This window comes from Colossoma macropomum, unplaced genomic scaffold, assembly GCF_904425465.1.
Source record: "Colossoma macropomum unplaced genomic scaffold, Colossoma_macropomum, whole genome shotgun sequence".
Classification (NCBI taxonomy): Eukaryota; Metazoa; Chordata; class Actinopteri; order Characiformes; family Serrasalmidae; genus Colossoma; species Colossoma macropomum.
Window position 1 is genome coordinate 263,801 of NW_023494805.1, and position 20,691 is coordinate 284,491.

General features: G+C 38.9%; 2 protein-coding genes and 1 pseudogene across 2 annotated transcripts in view; all 3 read right to left on the reverse strand.

Annotated features, from left to right (window-relative positions):
• LOC118826312 overlaps positions 1–20,691 on the reverse strand; it is a 545,149-nt pseudogene that overhangs the window by 238,522 nt on the left and 285,936 nt on the right.
• Positions 8,008–9,018, reverse strand: LOC118825521 (zinc finger protein 239-like). The gene has a single exon (XM_036596168.1). It carries the CDS (start codon positions 9,016–9,018, stop codon positions 8,056–8,058), a length of 963 nt encoding a protein of 320 aa, XP_036452061.1. The 3' UTR covers positions 8,008–8,055.
• LOC118826366 (stonustoxin subunit beta-like) overlaps positions 17,722–20,691 on the reverse strand; it is a 36,292-nt gene continuing 33,322 nt past the window's right edge. The window contains exon 4 of the mRNA XM_036597327.1: positions 17,722–18,645. Coding sequence (XP_036453220.1) covers positions 18,226–18,645 — 420 coding nt within the window. The 3' untranslated portion in view covers positions 17,722–18,225. The remainder of the gene's footprint in view (positions 18,646–20,691) is intronic.

Sequence of the window (20,691 nt, forward strand, 5' to 3'; positions counted from 1 at the left end):
TGTGTCTAAATCCTGGTGTTTTGTATGTCATATTATGAATTGCCTATTTTATGAATATAGGACTCATAACAAATGTAACCCACATATTAGACAGCAATTTCAACAAGTAAACATAAAATTAATTTGGTACCACTTAATTTTACAGAACATTACCAGTATGTAATAGGTAAACATGTGCTCCACATAATGATGTTGACTGTGTATCACTATCATACAGAATTGTTAGCAGTCAGGCCTGGAGTTAGAAGTCACAGAACACAGGGACCTTCACCAAGAGCTGTTCTAAAGTACAGCATAGAACATTACATTTATGACATTTGGCATCCACTCTTATCCAGAGCAACTTACGATATGAACATTTTTTACAGTGGTAGTTGAAGGTAGCATTAGGAAATCGGTAAGGGTGGAAACATAAGACATTCATGATATCTACATACAGTATCTCACAAAAGTGAGTACACCCCTCACATTTCAGCAAATATTTTATTATATCTTTTCATGGAACAACACTATAGAAATGAAACTTGGATATAACTTAGTCAGTGTACAGCTTGTATAGCAGTATAGATTTACTGTCCTCTGAAAATAACTCAACACACAGTCATTAATGTCTAAATAGCTGGCAACACAAGTGAGTACACCACACAGTGAACATGTCCAAATTGTGCCCAACTCTGTCCCTCTCCCTGGTGTCACGTGACTCGTTAGAGTTACAAGGTTCCAGGTGTGAATGGGGAGCAGGGCTGTTAAATTTGGTGTTTTGGGTACAATTTGCTCATACTGGCCACTGGATATTCAACATGGCACCTCATGGCAAAGAACTCTCTGAGGATGTGAGAAATAAAATTGTTGCTCTCCACAAAGACGGCCTAGGCTATAAGAAGATTGCTAGCTGAAACTGAGCTATAGCACAGTGGCCAAGGTCATACTGCGGTTTTCCAGGACAGGTTCCACTCAGAACAGGCCTTGCCAGGGTCGACCAAAGAAGTTGAATCCATGTGTTCAGCGTCATATCCAGAAGTTGGCTTCAAAAAATAGACATGAGTGCTGCCAGCATTGCTGCAGAGGTTGAAGAAGATGGAGGTCAGCCTGTCAGTGCTCAGACCATACACCTTACAATGCATTAACTCAGTCTGCATGGCCGTTGCCCCAGAAAAAAGCCTCTTCTGAAGCTGACGAACAAGAAAGCCCGCAAACAGTTTGCTGAAGACAAGCAGTCCAAGAAAGTAGATTACTGGAACCTTGTCCTGTGGTCTGACGAGACCAAGATAAACTTTTTTGGCTCAGATGGTGTCCAGCATGTGTGCAGACACCCTGGTGAGGAGTACCAAGACAACTGTCTCTCGCCTACAGTCAAGCATGGTGGTGGTAGCATCATGGTCTGGAGCTCCATGAGTGCTGCCGGCGCTGGGGAGTTGCGGTTCATTGAGGGAAACGTGAATTCCAACATGAACTGTGACATTCTGAAGCAGAGCATGATCACCTTCCTTTGGAAACTGCGCCGCATGGCAGTTTTCCAACACGATAACGACCCCAAACACACCTCCAAGATGACAACTGCTTTGCTGAAGGTAAAGGTGATGGACAAGGAACCAAATTCTACCAGCAGGCATGGTTGATGGTCACCTTTAAATGGGTCTAAATGAAGCTCTGCTAAAGCTTGAGTAGACTTATAAATCAATGTCCCTAATCCCGGGCATTACTGTGCTCTTTTAAAGTAATGATTAAATTAATAATCTTCTCAGTAGTGGATATGGTATAAATTTACTATCAGTGTTGTACTGGACCCCTGCTCAGGGGATTATGGGAGCAGCAGCTGACTGAAACAGGTGGTAAAAAAAAGTTACAAATTTTAAAAAAGGAATTTTCATCGAATGGATTCACAGAATAACGACTTACGAAAACTGACAATAAATAACAGCAAGGAACAGTTTTTTGCCTTCCCAAGATGTATTCTAAATACAGTACTCTGTTTTCTATGTTCTTTTTATATTTGTAATTGGATACATTATTAGGAGAGTGCACAACTGTTTGTGATGACACCCAATGGAAAAAAAGCTATACAACTCAATTTGAATATATTTTGTAAATGTTTGTATTAGCATAGCAAACAAGAGAACCAGTAAAATACTAAACCTTATGTGGCCAGTACTTTACAAAAATGACCATTTAAAGGCTGTAGTTCTGAATGACACAAAGTCTAAACGTTACTGTTAAAGACAGGCCTGTAGTGTACCAGGTTTTGAGAGTGACACCCCCCCCTCAACTTCACTAGTGTAGTAGCCTACACTAGTCACTTAATGAACAGATCTGACCACACAATATGGAGTTTTGTGAGTTTGAGTCATAAGTCCTGATAAATAACATGTTCTTGCTTATTATTATTGTGGACTGTCATTTCATTTATTTTGTGATTGGATTATGTTAGATCTGATAATGTAATCTGTGAGTGCTGTTACCTTTTGGAAGCATGATCATTCTATAATGGCAATTAATGTGTTCTTATTCCTTTCTTAAGATAGATCACTTCATTAATCCCAGAGGGAAATTCTTCTGTTGCGGCAGTACAAAGCACAGTTAAGACCAAAACAAGGGCAAAATGAACAGAAGCCTTAGAGTAATTAGAGATACATACATAAAATAAAATAAACATATACTAAGAACAATAAAAATAATGTACAGTACAAAAATAATAAGTAAATTACATAAATACTATGCAGTTGACAGTGCAGTGGTGCATGTCCCCTCCAGAGAATGAAAAAGTGACTGTACTGTAAATGATAACGATGTTAACAGTTGTGCAATATGACATTTATGGATACATAAATATTGAAATTGCATTATTCTCAGACCCCATGGTGTATCAAAAACAATAAATAAACAGTAAACAGAAAATGTATGAATTTAAAGAGACACTAAAAAAACACTAAACACATAGTACAAATAAACGCATTCTTAAAAAACAGAATAATACAAAAATAATATAAATATAAGAAGGTCCCGAAATTAACACTAAAGTGCCATACAGCACATACAGATTAAGATCTGTGGGTATAAATAGTGCAATTATAAACAGTAGTGCAATTAGAATGAGCACACAGAACCAGCTCCAGGACCCCAACCAGTCTGGCTTCATACCAGCACACTCAACAGAAACTGCTCTTATAGCAGTGACAGAGAAGCTCCAGTCAGCAAGATCAGCCAGTCTGTCATCTGTCCTGATTCTTCTTGACCTTTAAGCAGCTTTTGACACGGTCAACCACACAATCCTTCTGGATGTCCTCACCAACCTTGGAATCACTGGCTCTGCGTGGAAATGGATCAAGTCCTATCTGGAGGATCGCTCTTATCAGGTAACATGGAGAGGGTCCACATCCTCTCCATGCAGGCCCTCCACTGGTGTCCCACAAGGCTCGGTGCTAGGTCCCCTTCTTTTTTCTCTTTACACTAGCTGTCTTGGCAATGTAATATCATCTCATGGCTTCTCTTATCACTGTTATGCTGATGACACTCAACTAATGCTTTCTTTCTCACTCTCTGACACCCAGGTTTCCAGTCGGATCTCATCATGTCTGTCTGACATCTCTTCATGGATGGCAGCTCACCACCTGAAGCTCAATCCTAGCAAGACTGAGCTGCTATTCATCCCTGCAACTACAGGTCCTCATCATGATCTTGCCATCTCATTCGAGAACTCTCTGATTGTTCCATCTGTAGAGGCAAGAAGTCTTGGTGTGGTTCTGGATGGCCAGTTATCGTTCTCGACTCACATTGCGAACCTTACTCGGTCATGCAGATTTCTGCTGTTCAACATCCAGAGGATCCGACCCTTTCTCTCGAGAGAGGCCACCCAGGTGCTAGTGCAGTCTCTTGTCATCTCAAGGCTTGACTACTGCAACTCGCTCTTGGCTGGTCTTACAATGCAGGCCTCTGCAACTCATCCAGAATGCAGCAGCACGACTCATCTTCAATCTCCCAAAGTTCAGCCACGTCACCCCACTGCTGCGCTCCCTTCACTGGCTTCCTGTAGCTGCACGCATCAGATTTAAAACCCTTATGCTTGCCTACAAAGCCAAAAATGGACCAGCCCCTCCCTACTCGATGGCAATGGTCAAATCTCGAACTGTACCACGAGCCCTTCGAGCTTCGAGTACAGCTCGGCTTGACCCGCTATCCTTCAAGGCGTGCGGAAGGCAAGCATCAAGACTGTTCTCTGTGCTGGCACCCAGGTGGTGGAACGAACTCCCACTGGCTGTCCGAACAGCAGAGTCTCTCGCTGTCTTCAAACGCAGACTGAAGACAGATCTCTTTATACGGCACTTAAATGAGCACTGAATTAAGTATTGATTGTAATGTATTGTATAACACTTATGTATTGTATTGTATTGCACTGCTATGTGTTTAACTCTGTTCCTTTTTCACTAGGTGTCAATGACTTTCTGATTCTAGCAGTATCTGAGCTTAGGACTGGCTTTCTCTCTAACCTATTGGTAACTAGCGAAGATACTTTATCTGGATAGACAAAGCACTTTTTGTAAGTCACTCTGGATAAGAACGTCTGCTAAATGATGTAAATGTAAGCTTATGGAGCAGTTAAAGTGATGAGTGCATAGTCGGGAGAGAGAGAAGCCGCAGCATGTGCACGCACCGCCGCCTTGTTAGTACAAGATGGTGTGATGTGTTGCTCAGAACAGCAACGAGCTTATTAACTGACCTCCTTTCAAAGACCACCTCAAAACCATCCAGTGAGCATCCCAAGACAGCACCAGACTTCTTGATCAGTTTATTCAGCCTTTTTGCATCACCTCCTCTGATGCTTCCTCCCCAGCAGACTGCTGCAAAGAAGACAGCACCCACAACAAGACTGGTAGAAGATCGCCAACATCTTTGTGCACACATTAAATGACCTGAGCCATCTCAGAAAGTAGAGACTGCTTATATCCTTTCTGTACACAGCCTCTGCGTCGCCCCCCCAGCCCAGTTTGTAGTTAAGCAGGGCACCTAGATATTTGTAGGTGTCTACAAGCTCAAGGTTCTGACCCATGATGGTAACAAGACTGATTGTGGTTCTCTTTCTCCTAAAGTCCACCACCATCTCCTTGGTCTTGGTCACATTGAGGATCAGGTGGCTCCTTGTACACCACTCCACAATAATTTCCACCAGGTTTCTATATTCTTCTTCCTGTCCATCTCTAATGCACCCAACCACCACAGAGTCATCAGAAAATTTCTGAATGTGGCAGAGGTCCGACCTGTATTGGAAGTCCGTCGTGTACAGGGTGAAGAGGAAGGGGTGCTCCAATGCTGCTGACCAGATGATCTGACAGGCAGGTTCACAACCGCACATACTGGGGTCCTCCAGACAGGTAGTCTAAAACCCATGCAATCATGGACTTGTCCACCTGCATTTTCTCCATCTTCTCCCCCAGCATGAGAGGTTGGATGGTATTAAATGCACTTGAGAAGTCTAAGAAAGTAATTCTCACTATGGTGTTATTCTGGAATGTGCTTTCTGCAGTAGATACATAACAGTGTTGTCCACACAAACCTGCTGTTGATGAGCAAACTGCAGGGGGTCCAGAAAAGAGCTGACCTGAGGTGTGAGATGTGACAGCACTAGTCTCTCCAAGACTTTAAAGACACAACCCATTACAGATTTACTGTGCTTTATTTTTTGTTTTGTTAGTTTCTTTTTCTCCTGTTTGCTTTATTTAGTAGTTCAGTCTTTTTTGGTATGTTTTATAGCTTTTTTATCATTGTGCTATTATTGGCTGTACTTACTGCTCTACTGTTTGTTTCCTATTAGCAGAGTCTCTGTGAATCATGTTCAAAAGCAAGTCTTTATGGCCCGAATGCCCCCCCTGTCTGTTGCCTGTTAGGACTGCAATAGTAGTGGCTATAGATATACTGATAATGACTCTAAACTGTTGTGGGTTTTGGGCTTTCTGTTCTTTGTGGTTGCCTCATGGAGGTGGTCAGTGTAGCACACCTGAACTCTCTATAGAAAAGAGTGGCTCTTTATTTTTGTGCACATCTAAAAATATTACAGGCAAAGATACATTAAAGAAGAGCATTCAATTAAAAGTATGTACACTTCAGCATTTATATACATTATTAATTATGATAAATAACATGCTTGACTTAACACTAAGGCAGTACACAACAACAGAAATCAAATTATTAGACATTTTTCCATCTGAAAGAAATTTGATATCAAATAAAGTCAAGAAATTATCTTATTCTATTAGAATTCCTGCTACACAAACATAGTTAATAATGCACTAAATTTAATAATAAAGCAATTGTTAAAAAGACAGAAATAATATATAATGTATAATGTGGTGGCCATTTCTAATAAACACAACAGCAGTGTCACAGAGTCTCTGATGAATCATCACAGTATTATGTTGATTTAAAATTATGGCTGGGGAGAAGCTTCTTGTAAGAACCCAGAGATCTCCAACTGCAGCCAAAATTACATGAGGTTATACAGTCCCGAAAAGGGGAGTTTGTACATTTCATTCATCAACAGAGAACAAAGCAGTTACAAAACACTGGTAACACTGTAATATGAATAAACAAGAGAACATTAACGCAAAGGCATAATACATTCGCTGAGGAAACAAAGGTAAAACCAAGACCTGGTATGTAAAAAGTGGCTGATTTTGTTACAGCCAGGCACAATCTTTGCATACACACATGAGAGAACAGAGGAAGTTCACTCTGATCTTATAAGTAATATATAACATTATAGCATACAGAGATCATAAATATACAAGTGGTATTACTAGAGTCATATGTGAAACTACTGCTTCCATAACAGTAAGATAAAGTGAAATAAGGTAGTATGACATTCATATAAAAAGTCAAAAAAATTATTAAATTCCTTAAATGACCAGCAGAATGATGTCTTCACACAATGGAAAATACTAACAAAGTGTATCGATTGTAGATGTGAGAAGTCCTTCACCAGCTTCCTGTATTCCTCATGCACCCCACAATGGCCGTGTCAAACGAGATTTTTTGCACGGCACTGTGTTGTACCTGAAGTCAGAGGTGTACAGGTTGAACAGGAATGGGGCTAATTCAGTCCAAATGTGGTGCCCCAACACTGCACACAGCTTTGTCTGAGACACAGCCCTGCAGTCACATAAACTGAGATCATCCAGTGAGACAGTCAATTATCCATGAGATGATGGATTCATCCACCTGCATCAGTTGTGGCTTCTCCCCTAACAGCACAGGCTGTATGGTCTTGAATGCACTGGTGAAATTGAAGAACATGGTCCTCACAGTGCTGCCTGATGTGTCCAGATGAGAGTATGTTCTGTCCAGCAGGTAGATAACTGCATCATCCACTCCAGTGCCATCTTGATACGCAATGCCATGCTGATATCTGGCAATCAACTGTGAGTTGTATTATTGAAAACTGGAAACATTTAGGGACTATAGCAAGCACCGAGTGTGTCGGCGAGTGTTGAGGCGCATAATACCTAAAAGTTAACAACGCTCTGCTAACTCAATAGCTGCACAGTTCCAAACCTCCTCTGGCATTAAAATCAGCACAAAAACTGGGCACCAGGAGCTTCATGGCATGGGTTTTAATGTCCAAATAGCTAATGTCCCTAGTGTGTGTGTATTCACTAGTGTGTATGTGGTGTTTCACTGCATGGATGGGTTAATGCAGAGGTGAAATTTCCCCGTTGTGGGATTAATAAGGGTCACTTAACTCACCATTGCACATCTCAGATGCAAGTTTCAGTCATGGCCCTTTTCATCTCACTCAGCACAGCAGAACTGGTCGTGGAAATGACCATGGAAATGAAATATTGGCTGTTCTGGTTCTCAGAAGATGAAACTTGTAGCAAGCTGGAAAAAAAAACTTTTGACTGCTTGGGAGAAAACACAAACAAAAAAAACACAAACAAAAAAAATATGCATTTAAATCAATCAAGGCCCTTGCCTGATAAAGTAAGATTTCACTTCTAACTCAGGACAGAAGCCCAAAATTTAAATGACTGAAGCTCTTCCCAAACTCTGCGCAGTGATGTTCTCTCAGGAGTGAATGCACTGGTGATTTTTGAGGGAACCACTTTGTCTAAAACTCTGTCCACACTCTGAGCAGTGATACGGTTTCTCTCCTGTGTGAATGCGCTGGTGTCTTTGGAGACTACTGTGTTGAGTAAAGCTCTGTTCACACTCTGAGCAGTGATATGGTTTCTCTCCTGTGTGAATGAGCTGGTGTGTTCGGAGATTACTCTGCTGAATAAAACTCTTTCCACACTCACAGCAGTAATACGGTTTCTCTCCTGTGTGAATGCGCTGGTGTGTTCGGAGATTAGTCTGTGTAGTAAAACTCTTCCCACAGTCAGTGCAGTGATAAGGTTTCTGTCCAGTGTGAATGAGCTGGTGTGTTTGGAGACTACTCTGTGTAGTAAAACTCTTTCCACACTCTGAACAGTGATACGGTTTCTCTCCTGTGTGAATGCGCTGGTGTTTTTTGAGGTTACCACTTTCTGTAAAACTCTGTCCACACTCTGAGCAGTGATACGGTTTCTCTCCTGTGTGAATGCGCTGGTGTGTTTGGAGATGACTCTGTGTAGTAAAACTCTTTCCACACTCTGAACAGTGATATGGTTTCTCTCCTGTGTGAATGCGCTGGTGTTTTTTGAGGTTACCACTTTCTGTAAAACTCTGTCCACACTCTGAGCAGTGATACGGTTTCTCTCCTGTGTGAATGCACTGGTGTGTTTGGAGATGACTCTGTGTAGTAAAACTCTTTTCACACTCTGAGCAGTGATATGGTTTCTCTCCAGTGTGAATGCGCTGGTGTCTTTTGAGGTTACCACTTTCTGTAAAACTCTGTCCACACTCTGAGCAGTGATACGGTTTCTCTCCTGTGTGAATGCGCTGGTGTCTCTGGAGACTACTGTGTTGAATAAAACTCTTTCCACACTCTGAGCAGTAGTGAGTTGTTTTGCCTGCAATTTTTTTATTTGATCTGCAAGGTGTGTTCATATTTTCTGAGTACTGGAACTTCCGGACAGTCTTTGCTTATTTCAGCAGTTTCGTGCTTTGTTTTTGAAGGGTAATTTGAAAACTAGTTGGAAAGTTGTTGTTTGGAGCAGGAGACTTGCAGCAGGAGATTATTCTGAAAAAGAAAAAGGAGAGGAAAATAAAACACTGGTAGATTAAGTATTAAAGAAGATAACTGAAAAATTTACAAAATCCTATGTTTTTATAAAGAACTTTAAACTCACTTAGGTAAGAGCAGAATCTACACATATCTATTCTTTAGGGGCACCTGTGTCAACAACATTCCCACATAGCCAGAACTTATTTAACTCATATTGACATTTTAAAACATGCCATACATAATGTTCTTATTGAACATTGAACATGTACAGTTTCCCGTACACACAAGAAGACACCATGCAAGAAAAGACCATGCGAGAAAAACAGACTGTGAAGAACGGAGAGTTATTATAGTTTGTGTGGTAACTATATCATTGTGAATCATGTCAGAAACTTTTCTAGAACCATGGTGAACCTGTTGGCCCCACAAAATGTACTTTCTACTTGAAACCACAGCCACAGACATTTTTAAGTCGAATCAGAGTATGTATCTCTTCATTACAGACTGCAAATCCAGATATGCGCACTTGACTTCTCTGGGTGCATACAGCTCAAAACATATTACTTAAGGCACCACATTACCCACAAGCTAACAGAGAGGCAAGTAGAGTGACACAAACTGGGATTTTTATTTTTTAGGTAGATATAGCGAAATGGCCAGGACGGCACAGTGAAGAGTAGTAACAGCAAAGCAATTATGAAACCAGTTTTAAAATATCAATTGTCTTCATTCAGTGCCAACATTAAGGGAAATAGTATGAAAAATTTGAGAAAATCACACTTGAACTGTACTGACCTTGATCAAAAGGGTCAGTTTTCAGAGAAATCTACATTAGTGGGCAGATTACAGAAGGCGTATTCAGTGGTAGATAACAAAAGGTCTAAGTTTGCACTGATCAAAGCAGTCAAAGATGCCTAATACAAATACAGAGATACAGTAATTCTCCTCACATGAAATTTTCCTCCATTTGGGAGGTGACTCCAGACCTTTACTATCCACAAATTTTGCAGCAAATATTGCAGCTAATCCCAAACCAGCTGAATAACATTTCATCAAGATAAAAAAGCCTTTCCTCCCACAGGTCCAGCAAGTGTGGCTATATTTATAAAAACATACTTGAATCTCATTCTAATTTAGTTTTTGAGTTCTCATTCCAAATTTATAAATATTAGTGCACGCTTAAATATACACACTCAACTTTTCACGTGAGACTGATCATTTGTAAATAATAAAAGGTCATAAAATTGGGTGTTTGTGAACAAGCTTTCCAACACTGTCCATCTTTTGTGATTAGCATATGAATGTTTCCAGCAAAGAACACTCAAATGAAAAGAATGTAGCAAATCTGAATAAGGGGATGTTCACCTGTTCAACAGTAAGCATACTAAAAGTAGTAATTCGTTTATTTATTGAAAATAATACCAAATAATACTAAAAGAGCTGAGAAGGAGGATGGCCTCAGGATCATGTATTAAACCAGCTTGATCTTAAAAGCTGGTTCTCAAGAACACACTAACTTATTTACTTATTCTTAATACATGAAAAGATGCCTGAATGCCTCATATCAAAGGTGTATTCACAGATCACACGGCAGAGGGGCACATGGTGCATATGATACAGCTCTGTGTTATGGTCTCAATTTATTTCATGTTTTTGATCCCAACTTGATTTTAATGATCCAAAAAGAATACAGACCTACATCATTGGACAAAAAGTGCTATTTACCAGATGAGAAAAGTGAAATTTAGTTTTTTAGAAACTTACATCAGTAAAATTCAACATTGTTGACATGTTGGTTGAAACCATTTAACCTTTTGTGAGAGCTCACTGCTGCGCACTGTCTCCCTTCAGCAGAACCACATCAACCATTAGTAGAACTGGTTTTAGTGATGTAGGTAAATCTAGCAGATGGGTGAAGGTAGTTGGGTCCCCTCAGTAGTTTGTACTGCTCTCGTGTCTAACTGATCCTGCCAAAAATGATCTGAATATTACAGCACTGTTTAAATTCTTGAGTGATGCCCTGATGTTTCTGATAACTTGTTATTGATGTGAGATTTCTGTTATGAAATGTAGGTAACAGCTGTAATGCCTACAATTTTTTTTGTAGCTGACCCTGACTGAGTTGCAGAGAGTTTGAGCAAAAAAACTGATCACCCCTTACTAGCAAGCTTAGCTGAGAGGTTGGCAGCTGAAATGTTAAGAGGAGCCATTTTTCAACAAAAATCAAACCACCTTGGGAGCCACAACATTTATATCCATTTTACCATCTTGGCTGTAAAGAAGTCTCAGTATGTGCTAATGTGCTAAAAATATAAAATGAAAACTAAAAGACTTACTTTACTCTGCTTTAACCTTCAGGTCAGCTGTAGCTGTTTTTCTCGCACCTCAGTCAGGAAACTTTTCTGCGAGTTTCTTGTAAAATGTCTTTCAACATTAGAATTTTTACGAGTCTAAAGTCGCTTCTCATTCACCAGCTTCTTGTCGAATTGTCCCGTTCCACCTTAAATGAGAGATTGTACTGCTGTGCCGTTTAAGGTAGAACAGGAGAATTCGAACGAGAAGCCGGAGAATGAGAAGCTGAATTCAGCTTCACGAGTTGTTGCAGATTAAACATAGGAGGAAACCAGCTGAGCACTTATAAATGCCAAGAAGTCCATTCATCTCCAAATTATTGATGTTTGTCTTAAATCTCTCTCTTTGCCTTTTTGTTATCTGCATTGCTGTGTGTCCAGCAGTCTGCATGTCAGTCTTCAGCTTTAAAGTTGGTGAATTAGCAGTTATGCATTAACTCCAGCATTCAACAGTGTTTATTGTGAAAACTGCGTTAAAACTGTGTGTTATAATGATTTAAGAGCAAAGGAGTATTGTGTTATTTTACCTAAAAATGTAGTTCTTCTGTGGAGCTGCAGCAGCTCTGCAGCAGGAGAGATTATTCAGGCCTGATTCTCACCCCAAACATAACCAGAGTCACTGATGAGGATTTTGAAGCTAAAGTGTTACTGAAGTAAACAAAGGAGTCTGAACGTCATGTCTGTACATATCTTGTTTAAATTCTAGCGGTTTTATTTCAACAGTTGACAATGCTTTGCACAAAATTGTTTGGTTTGTATCTAGTTATTTTTTTTGTTAGGAAAAACCTGAAATGATTGACTTTGCCTTTACTTAGTCTAAGTTTTTGTCGGATATCACACATTTTGTTGTTGGTTACACTTAAACTTTTTGCTGATCTTTTTGTATATTTGCAGCTTTTTAATTGTGTGTTTCTTTCTTGCTCATGATTACATACAGTGTCTTGTTCACACCATCAGTTGGGCTTTTTTGGTGTGTCAGGTGGAGATTCACAAACATTCTTGCGATCATACTTTGAAAGTAGCTAAAAAGTAGTGCACTGCTTTTCAAAAAGAAGCTAAAAAGTAGCCACTTTTTCCAGAAAAGTAGCTGAATTGTAGCTGGCTACAAATGTTGGCAAAGTAACTACAAAATAGCTAACTACTAATTTTTCAGTAGCTAACCCAACACTGACCACTGATGTTAAACTGCAATTGATGTTAATTAAAGTAGCCAGGCAGCTAAGTAGCACATAAAATATATGAGACAGATTTTCAGTTTAATAAATAGCAAACTAATTTATCTATAGATAGATTGGTTAGGGTAGAGGCTGAGTTGTGAAAGCAGAGATCTCTCCAGGTTGCAGGAGACAGATTTAGTAGTTGAAGGCTCTTTTCTTCTTTTTGTTTGAAAACAAATGACAAACATCCAAGCAGACTGTTGTGTTAACTGTGTGAAGAGAACTCAGTACGGAAAATGCTTCTTAGCAACTGTACAAAAACTGTAGCTGGTTCAGTAGGAATATCCAAGTGTAGAAGCTTCTAATTCTGCTGATTATATTATCAGGAACAGAGCACTGAACTTAAAGCAGTGCTTAAAGCATATAGGCAGATGCGTTAGAAATAAAGATAAACCCTGAACTGCACTGACATTTATGTTGATGTCATAACAGGCTACTGATAGGGGGGTTACAGCATTTGAGGTTTTAACATTTCAAGAACTTAAAGAATTATTGTTCTATTATCAGTTTAGTTAAGTAAACTTCTTCAAGGAGACTTGCATCTCAAAGAACTATATATATTTACAACAAATAACCCTGGTTCTCCACTGACTTGGAGACACTATGCAGAGCCAAGAAAAACAGCAGTGGAACACTGACACCAAATGAAAGGGCTGAATGTGGAGTCAAATATGGATAAACTGTGACAGTTCAAATAACAGTTCTTTTATCTGGAGGAGATTCAAGACCATTACTAACTACCAGCCAAAGCCTTAAATGTTCCAAAACAGCTGAATATCTTTTGCTTAAGAACTGAGAAACAAAGATTTTCTGTCTCCCTCCTGCTGAGCTACCGTCAGTCTACGAAACCATGTCTGCAGACTCTTCACACCTCATCTCTGCCCGTTCTCACCTCTAAAGGACCCACGAACCCCCTCCTGACCTCTCCTATCATTATCACTGAACATCAGGTCAGACAAAAGATTGGAAACATGGCTGGCCCTGATGATGTCTCACCTGCAAACCACAAAGCTATGGTCATCCTTGCTGGAAAAAAGTTCAATAAATAAACATGGGTTACCATGACCCTCTATGCCTCAGAACTGGTGGTCCTCAGAGGTGCATGATCTCTCCATATGTACTTTATCTAAACCAATATAATTCTAGTCAAAATGAAATTTGTGAAACTAATTTAGTCTCATTTTCAAATTAATAATGAGCCAACGTACTAGGAGGAAGTAAGGCACCTGGGATCAAACACCCGTTTCCACCTGGTCACTAAAATATTAGGATACAATCCAGATACTAGTCACATGAAGTGACCAGGTGTAAATGGGGTCAAATCTGACAATTTTGAACACAGAAATAACCTTGCAGATGACAGTTACTTCAGAAAGAAGCCCAACCTATTAAAAATACACAGCTTCAGTTATGAAAAAGGCCCGGCAGTACCTGAATTTTTTGTGATGGCTAAGATAAAACTGGAATGCCTCAAACACTGCTGGTTCAGTTTTAAACAGACATTACTAAAAAAAAATAAATAAAAAGCTCATTGAGCATAAACTAAAGCAAATTATGCAATGTGCAGAAAAAGGTGACTGGCTACAGGGTCTCCTCCCTAAAAAAGACATTATTCATCAAGGATGTGGAAGAGAGTGTGGCAAATCATAGTCTCCCTCACACATCAGTCAATCTAGTTCCATCAGAAAAGGTGAATTTAAGTTAGTCTATAGTCCATGAGGTGCAGCACCCTGTGAAAACAATAAATCAAACTGGGTTGCACCTGAAATTGCAGCTTATTCCAGAGTGGATGTAAGCTATGGTCTCACTGAACTGTATGACTTTTGAAAGTTAAATCAGCTTAACCTTCTTACAAGGAGATAAATATAGAAATATTTACTGAAGATTAATTTAACATAACAGTGGTGCGTTAGTTTATATGGTGCAACCTGTTTATTTTAGTAACACAAAGAAAACCTGAACTTAGAAAACACTGACTTAATACCCTCAAGACGACTTAACCAGAACCCCCCCACACACACCCTAACTTCAAAAGGGAGCACCCACCCTCACTTAAGCTAGGGCCCCCATACAAATTTAACAGAAACCCCCTAAACTGAACAGCACACTCATACCAACCAACACCCGATCCCTAACTAAACCAGCAGCCCCCCACACAAACCTACACACATTGAGTTCAATGTAATCACTGAAAAAAGTAAAATGAGCCTAAAAGAAAAGTAACAGCAATAAGGTGAATATGCAAAAAAAATTATCAGTATAGACACTGAAGTTTCTCTCTATTTCTGTAAGAGTGAGTTATAAACAGTGTAAAGAGTGAAAAAGAGATAAACAGCTCTTTACCTTCAGCAGATCAGCTCCTGTTTCTCTCTATTTCTGTAAGAGTGAGTTATAAACAGTGTAAACAGAGTGAAAAAGAGATAAACAGCTCTTCACCTTCAGCAGATCAGCTCCTTTTTCCCTCTAAAACTGCGAAGCTCTTCTTCTTCTCCACTTTATTGTCTTTGGTGAACCACCGTTTGAGAACTAGCGCCCCCAATTGACGTCATCTCTGTATCTGGGGGGCGATGTTTTTCTAATCCCACCCGTATTCCTCCAAAACCCGCCTCCTGCGCGATGATTGACTAGAAGTTCATAAGAGCAGCCGCCCATTTATTTACTGCCGCAGTTTTGAATTTACACAAATGAGCAATAAAATACAGGAATAAGAATAACGGAAAACATTCATTTATTATACGGATTGCAATATAAACAACTGCAGCAAATTTGGTCAGAATTGATTTTCTATACATAAAACATATAAAACATATATCTGCCCAGCGATGGACTGGCGACCTGTCCAGGGTGTATCCTGCCTTCTGCCCGATGACAGCTGGGATAGGCTCCAGCACCTCCAGCCCCGCGACCCAGAAGGATAAGCTATATATATATAAGCTAGATATATATATATATATGAAATGTACATTTTTTTAAATTAAGAAAAAAAATAAAAACAACACTAACAATAAAGAAAAATATTAGATATTAGAATAGATTTGTAGTATTGATTTGAAATGTTCTGAAAGCATTTAATACATTTCTGTATTTCTTGCTAGAAAATAATCAACTGAATTGAAAGAGGCTTTCAAATGCCATTTATACATCTCCCTGAAATTTGGGGGTTGCAAAAAGGCTGTACATTTCAAAAAAGCTCAGATAGTCTCTGATTTAACAGCCTGAGGTTGATATTAACATTTCTTGAAGGTTAAACAGGTTAAGCACTTACTTTGATGAATACTTTGTCATAAAACGCCAAAGAAAAGTCTAAGTCTTTTAAGTCTAAAGTGAACTTTATTCATGGGAAATGCCAAGTTCAATTGTATTAAATTTCCTAATTGATTAAATCTTTTCCTTCCCTCAGTACATACCTTTACTCAGTTTCTATGTAAATAGCTTGAATGTGAATGTTTCTTTTCCTGTTTAGTACATAAATCATGGAATGCAACTCCAAACACCTCCAAGAGATCTTCGGCTACAAAGTGAGAAAAACCTCCTTCTGAATGACCGCCGAACACTTGAACAATTTCAGACTTAAAGACATAAAGGACAAACTTCAGCTTTATCTGCCAGCCCAATCCCCACCTCCCCCACCCTGGCGCTCTCACCTCTACCCTCTACTCATGTCTCTTTTAACAAACACATTAACAGGCTTTTCACAAATAGAAGGTGAGAAAAGCCCTGGGACCTGACTTAGTCTCTCCATCCACCCTAAAGCACTGCTGGGACCACCTAGCACTGATTTTCAACATCTTCAATAAATCACTGGAATGCTGTTCTGCTCTCACATACAAAGCTAACAGGTCTGTTAATGGCATGGTCAGTTTGGCCCTGCACTTCATGCTGCAGCATCTTGACAGTCCTGCACCCTTTGCTAGAGTTCTGTTTGTGGACTGATTAAACTGATAGCAAGCTGAGAATTGCGTCTGAGTAGGCTCCACTTACATTTTATTGTTGACCTTAAGATTCAGAGCTAAAAAGTGTGAGTTATAATAACTGATAGTTAAACTACTTTGAGTTATATAAAAAATTATTAATTATAAATAAAATTTAAATTAAAATTTTATAAATAAAATTAATTTATCTCATTATTCACATTTTTCACATAAAATCACATTTTTTGCAAGTTTTGTTTTGAATAAAAAAACAATGTTGATTTTCTTTACCAAAACATAAACAATAAATTAAATTAAAGGCTATCCTAATCTAATATGAATATTTTACATGGGTGGTCACATGAGAACAATAATGTGTGTCTAAAAGAAGTAAGGGAAATGTTAAAATACAGATTCTTCATGAAAAGATTATCAACCGTAAAATATATGTATTTAGAATGAACCTGATAGCAAAATAACAAATAATAATTAATAATTTAACCACTTTAAATCCCAGGCTCATTACATACTATGGTTTATTATTCATTTACTATGGGGAAATATTCAGTGCAAACCACCTGAGCTATTCTTAATGTGTAATAAAACTTTGCATCACAGAAGAAATCGGTGTGAAGATAACCAAGATGAAAAAAGGTGTGTTGCTACCAATATCATATAATGGAAAGGAGGCTAGGTTCTTAAGGTGCTTCTCTGCACAATGTCATCAAAGAACCACTTTAGTTTAATAGATGTATAAGAATAACTTTTATTCATAAAGCACATTTACAAATTTATCAGCACTCTTAGTGAGGAAAGTCAAAGAGTTACCAATTATCACTGGATGAATGGCAAAATTGAAAAATGAATGCAAAGAAAAAAAAACCTTAATTGATTGGTTCTTGGGATAACAGTGTGTATAACATTTAACCTCAATGTGTGTCAATCAAAGAGGACAACTAATGCACGATTATATTTGTAACATCTCCAATACCATAAGCGAGGAAGATATTAACTAAAAATAAAAAAAAAACTCTAAATGATCATTGTGATGACAGTGCTGGCATTTAACGCCCCAGAGTAAATACTGTTTTCCTTAACAATGTATAAACTGTTGGATTAATCTCCTGGTACAATAACATTGTAAAGAAAACATAAAGTTCAAAATACAAAAGCTTAAGAAAAAAAAATTGAAGAAGTTGAAAGTTTCAACTGTCAAAGCACTTTGTGTTCAAAGGGGTAAAACCAGGTCAGAGTCTCACTGAAAATCACATAGTTTTTCAAAAGTGGAAAAATATTTTTCAGTTAAATGACATAGTAGTCCATATTAATATCATGTAAAGCATGTATGTTTTATGAAAGTTAATTTAAACATTAATGAACATGTTAGGTTTGTGTAGGATGTTATGAATATGTTATGTAAACACCCTTCAGATAAAACAGTGCTGAAATATTTTACTATATTTAGAATGGTGAAACTAAATAAGAATGGCTACCAGGTGTCAGTAGAATAACTTTCAGTCAACAATGTGATAGAAAAGGGATATCATTTGTACCTAATAAGTATATTACTAGTGCTGTAAACTAAAGCCTAATTTTATGTATTAATACTGTCAAAATCTACCATGACACACACAGTAGTGTGTTTCTGGTGTTTTAATTTTTCCTGCAGGATTCAGGAGGTTATTATATCTCACACAACCACACAGGGTAATCATAAATCCCAATCCCGGCATAGAGAGGCTCAGTGAATGTGATGTAGAGTGTGTGTAGGTGGAACAGTATGTGTGTGTGTCAGGGGAGATACTGTAGAAGGACAGAGTGCCGGACTCCCAGTCCAGATACACTCCTACTCTTTTAGAGGGTGAAGGAGGGATAGGTAGGTAGGTTCTCTTTTCATTGTGCCAGAACGAGTATCTGTTATCAGTGTGTCTGCTTTCAAAGTACTGGAGACTCCAGAACTGATTATTGTAGGCAAAACCACACTCAAATATGCCTCCTTTCCTCCTGATTCCTCTGTATGATACTGATATATCAGCCCTCTGACTGATCCACTGAACCTCCTAGTAACAGACTCTCCACACTCAGAACCTGAGGCATGCCATCAAATCTGTCTGGATGATCTGGATACGATTGATCCTTAAACGCACGCTCCACCTTTCTGTTTCCCTCAGACAGAGAGAGACACCTGTTCACTGTGTTTGGATCCAGAGTGAGATCAACAGCATCTGTACACACACACAAACACATACAGATTAAAGGAGCTACATTACATTTCTTCAGTCCTGGTTTCAGCCTGATCTCCCCTCTATGATCCACCCTGAAGAACACATACACACACACACACTAATAATATGCAGCAGTAATAAGTCAGTAAACCCTAGCACACACACATTCATTATGGAACCTGACATTTTGAAATCATGTAATCTTGTGTTATGCATGTAATTATAATGATTTAAGGGCAGTTAGATGTAGCTGGTGCCTAATATTATTAGTGTTAGTGTTAATTAATATTATACTGTGTCTAAATCCTGGTGTTTTGTATGTCATATTATGAATTGCCTATTTTATGAATATAGGACTCATAACAAATGTAACCCACATATTGGACAGCAATCTCAACAATTAAACATAAAATGAATTTGGTACCACTTAATTTTACAGAACATTACCAGTATGTAATAGGTAAACATGTGCTCCACATAATGATGTTGACTGTGTATCACTATCATACAGAATTGTTAGCAGTCAGGCCTGGAGTTAGAAGTCACAGAACACAGGGACCTTCACCAAGAGCTGTTCTAAAATACAGCATAGAACATTACATTTATGACATTGGGCATCCACTCTTATCCAGAGCAACTTACGATATGAAAATTTTTTACAGTGGTAGTTGAAGGTAGCATTAGGAAATCGGTAAGGGTGGAAACATAAGACATTCATGATATCTACATACAGTATCTCACAAAAGTGAGTACACCCCTCACATTTCAGCAAATATTTTATTATATCTTTTCATGGAACAACACTATAGAAATGAAACTTGGATATAACTTAGTCAGTGTACAGCTTGTATAGCAGTATAGATTTACTGTCCTCTGAAAATAACTCAACACACAGCCATTAATGTCTAAATAGCTGGCAACACAAGTGAGTACACCACACAGTGAACATGTCCAAATTGTGCCCAACTCTGTCCCTCTCCCTGCATTCGGTCTGCGTTGCCGTTGCCCCAGAAAGAAGCCTCTTCCGAAGCTGACGAACAAGAAAGCCTGCAAACAGTTTGCTGAAGACAAGCAGTCCAAGAAAGTAGATTACTGGAACCTTGTCCTGTGGTCTGACGAGACCAAGATAAACTTTTTTGGCTCAGATGATGTCCAGCATGTGTGCCGACGCCCTGGTGAGGAGTACCAAGACAACTGTCTCTTGCCTACGGTCAAGCATGGTTTTAGTAGCATCATGGTCTGGAGCTGCATGAGTGCTGCCGGCGCTGGGGAGTTGCGGTTCATTGAGGGAAACGTGAATTCCAACATGTACTGTGACATTCTGAAGCAGAGCATGATCCCCTTCCTTTGGAAACTGCGCCGCATGGCAGTTTTCCAACACGATAATGACCCCAAACACACCTCCAAGATGACAACTGCTTTGCTGAAGGTAAAGGTGATGGACAAGGAACCAAATTCTACCAGCAGGCATGGTTAATGGTCACCTTTAAATGGGTCTAAATGAAGCTCTGCTAAAGCTTGAGTAGACTTATAAATCAATGTCCCTAATCCCGGGCATTACTGTGCTCTTTTAAAGTAATGATTAAATTAATAATCTTCTCAGTAGTGGATATGGTATAAGTGATAAATTTACTATCAGTGTTGTACTGGACCCCTGCTCAGGGGATTACGGGAGCAGCAGCAGACTGAAACAGGTGGTGAAAAAAAAGTTACAAATTTTAAAAAAGGAATTTTCATCGAATGGATTCACAGAATAACGACTTTAAGAAAACTGACAATAAATAACAGCAAGGAACAGTATAACAGTTTTTTTTGCCTTCCCAAGATGTATTCTAAATACAGTACTCTGTT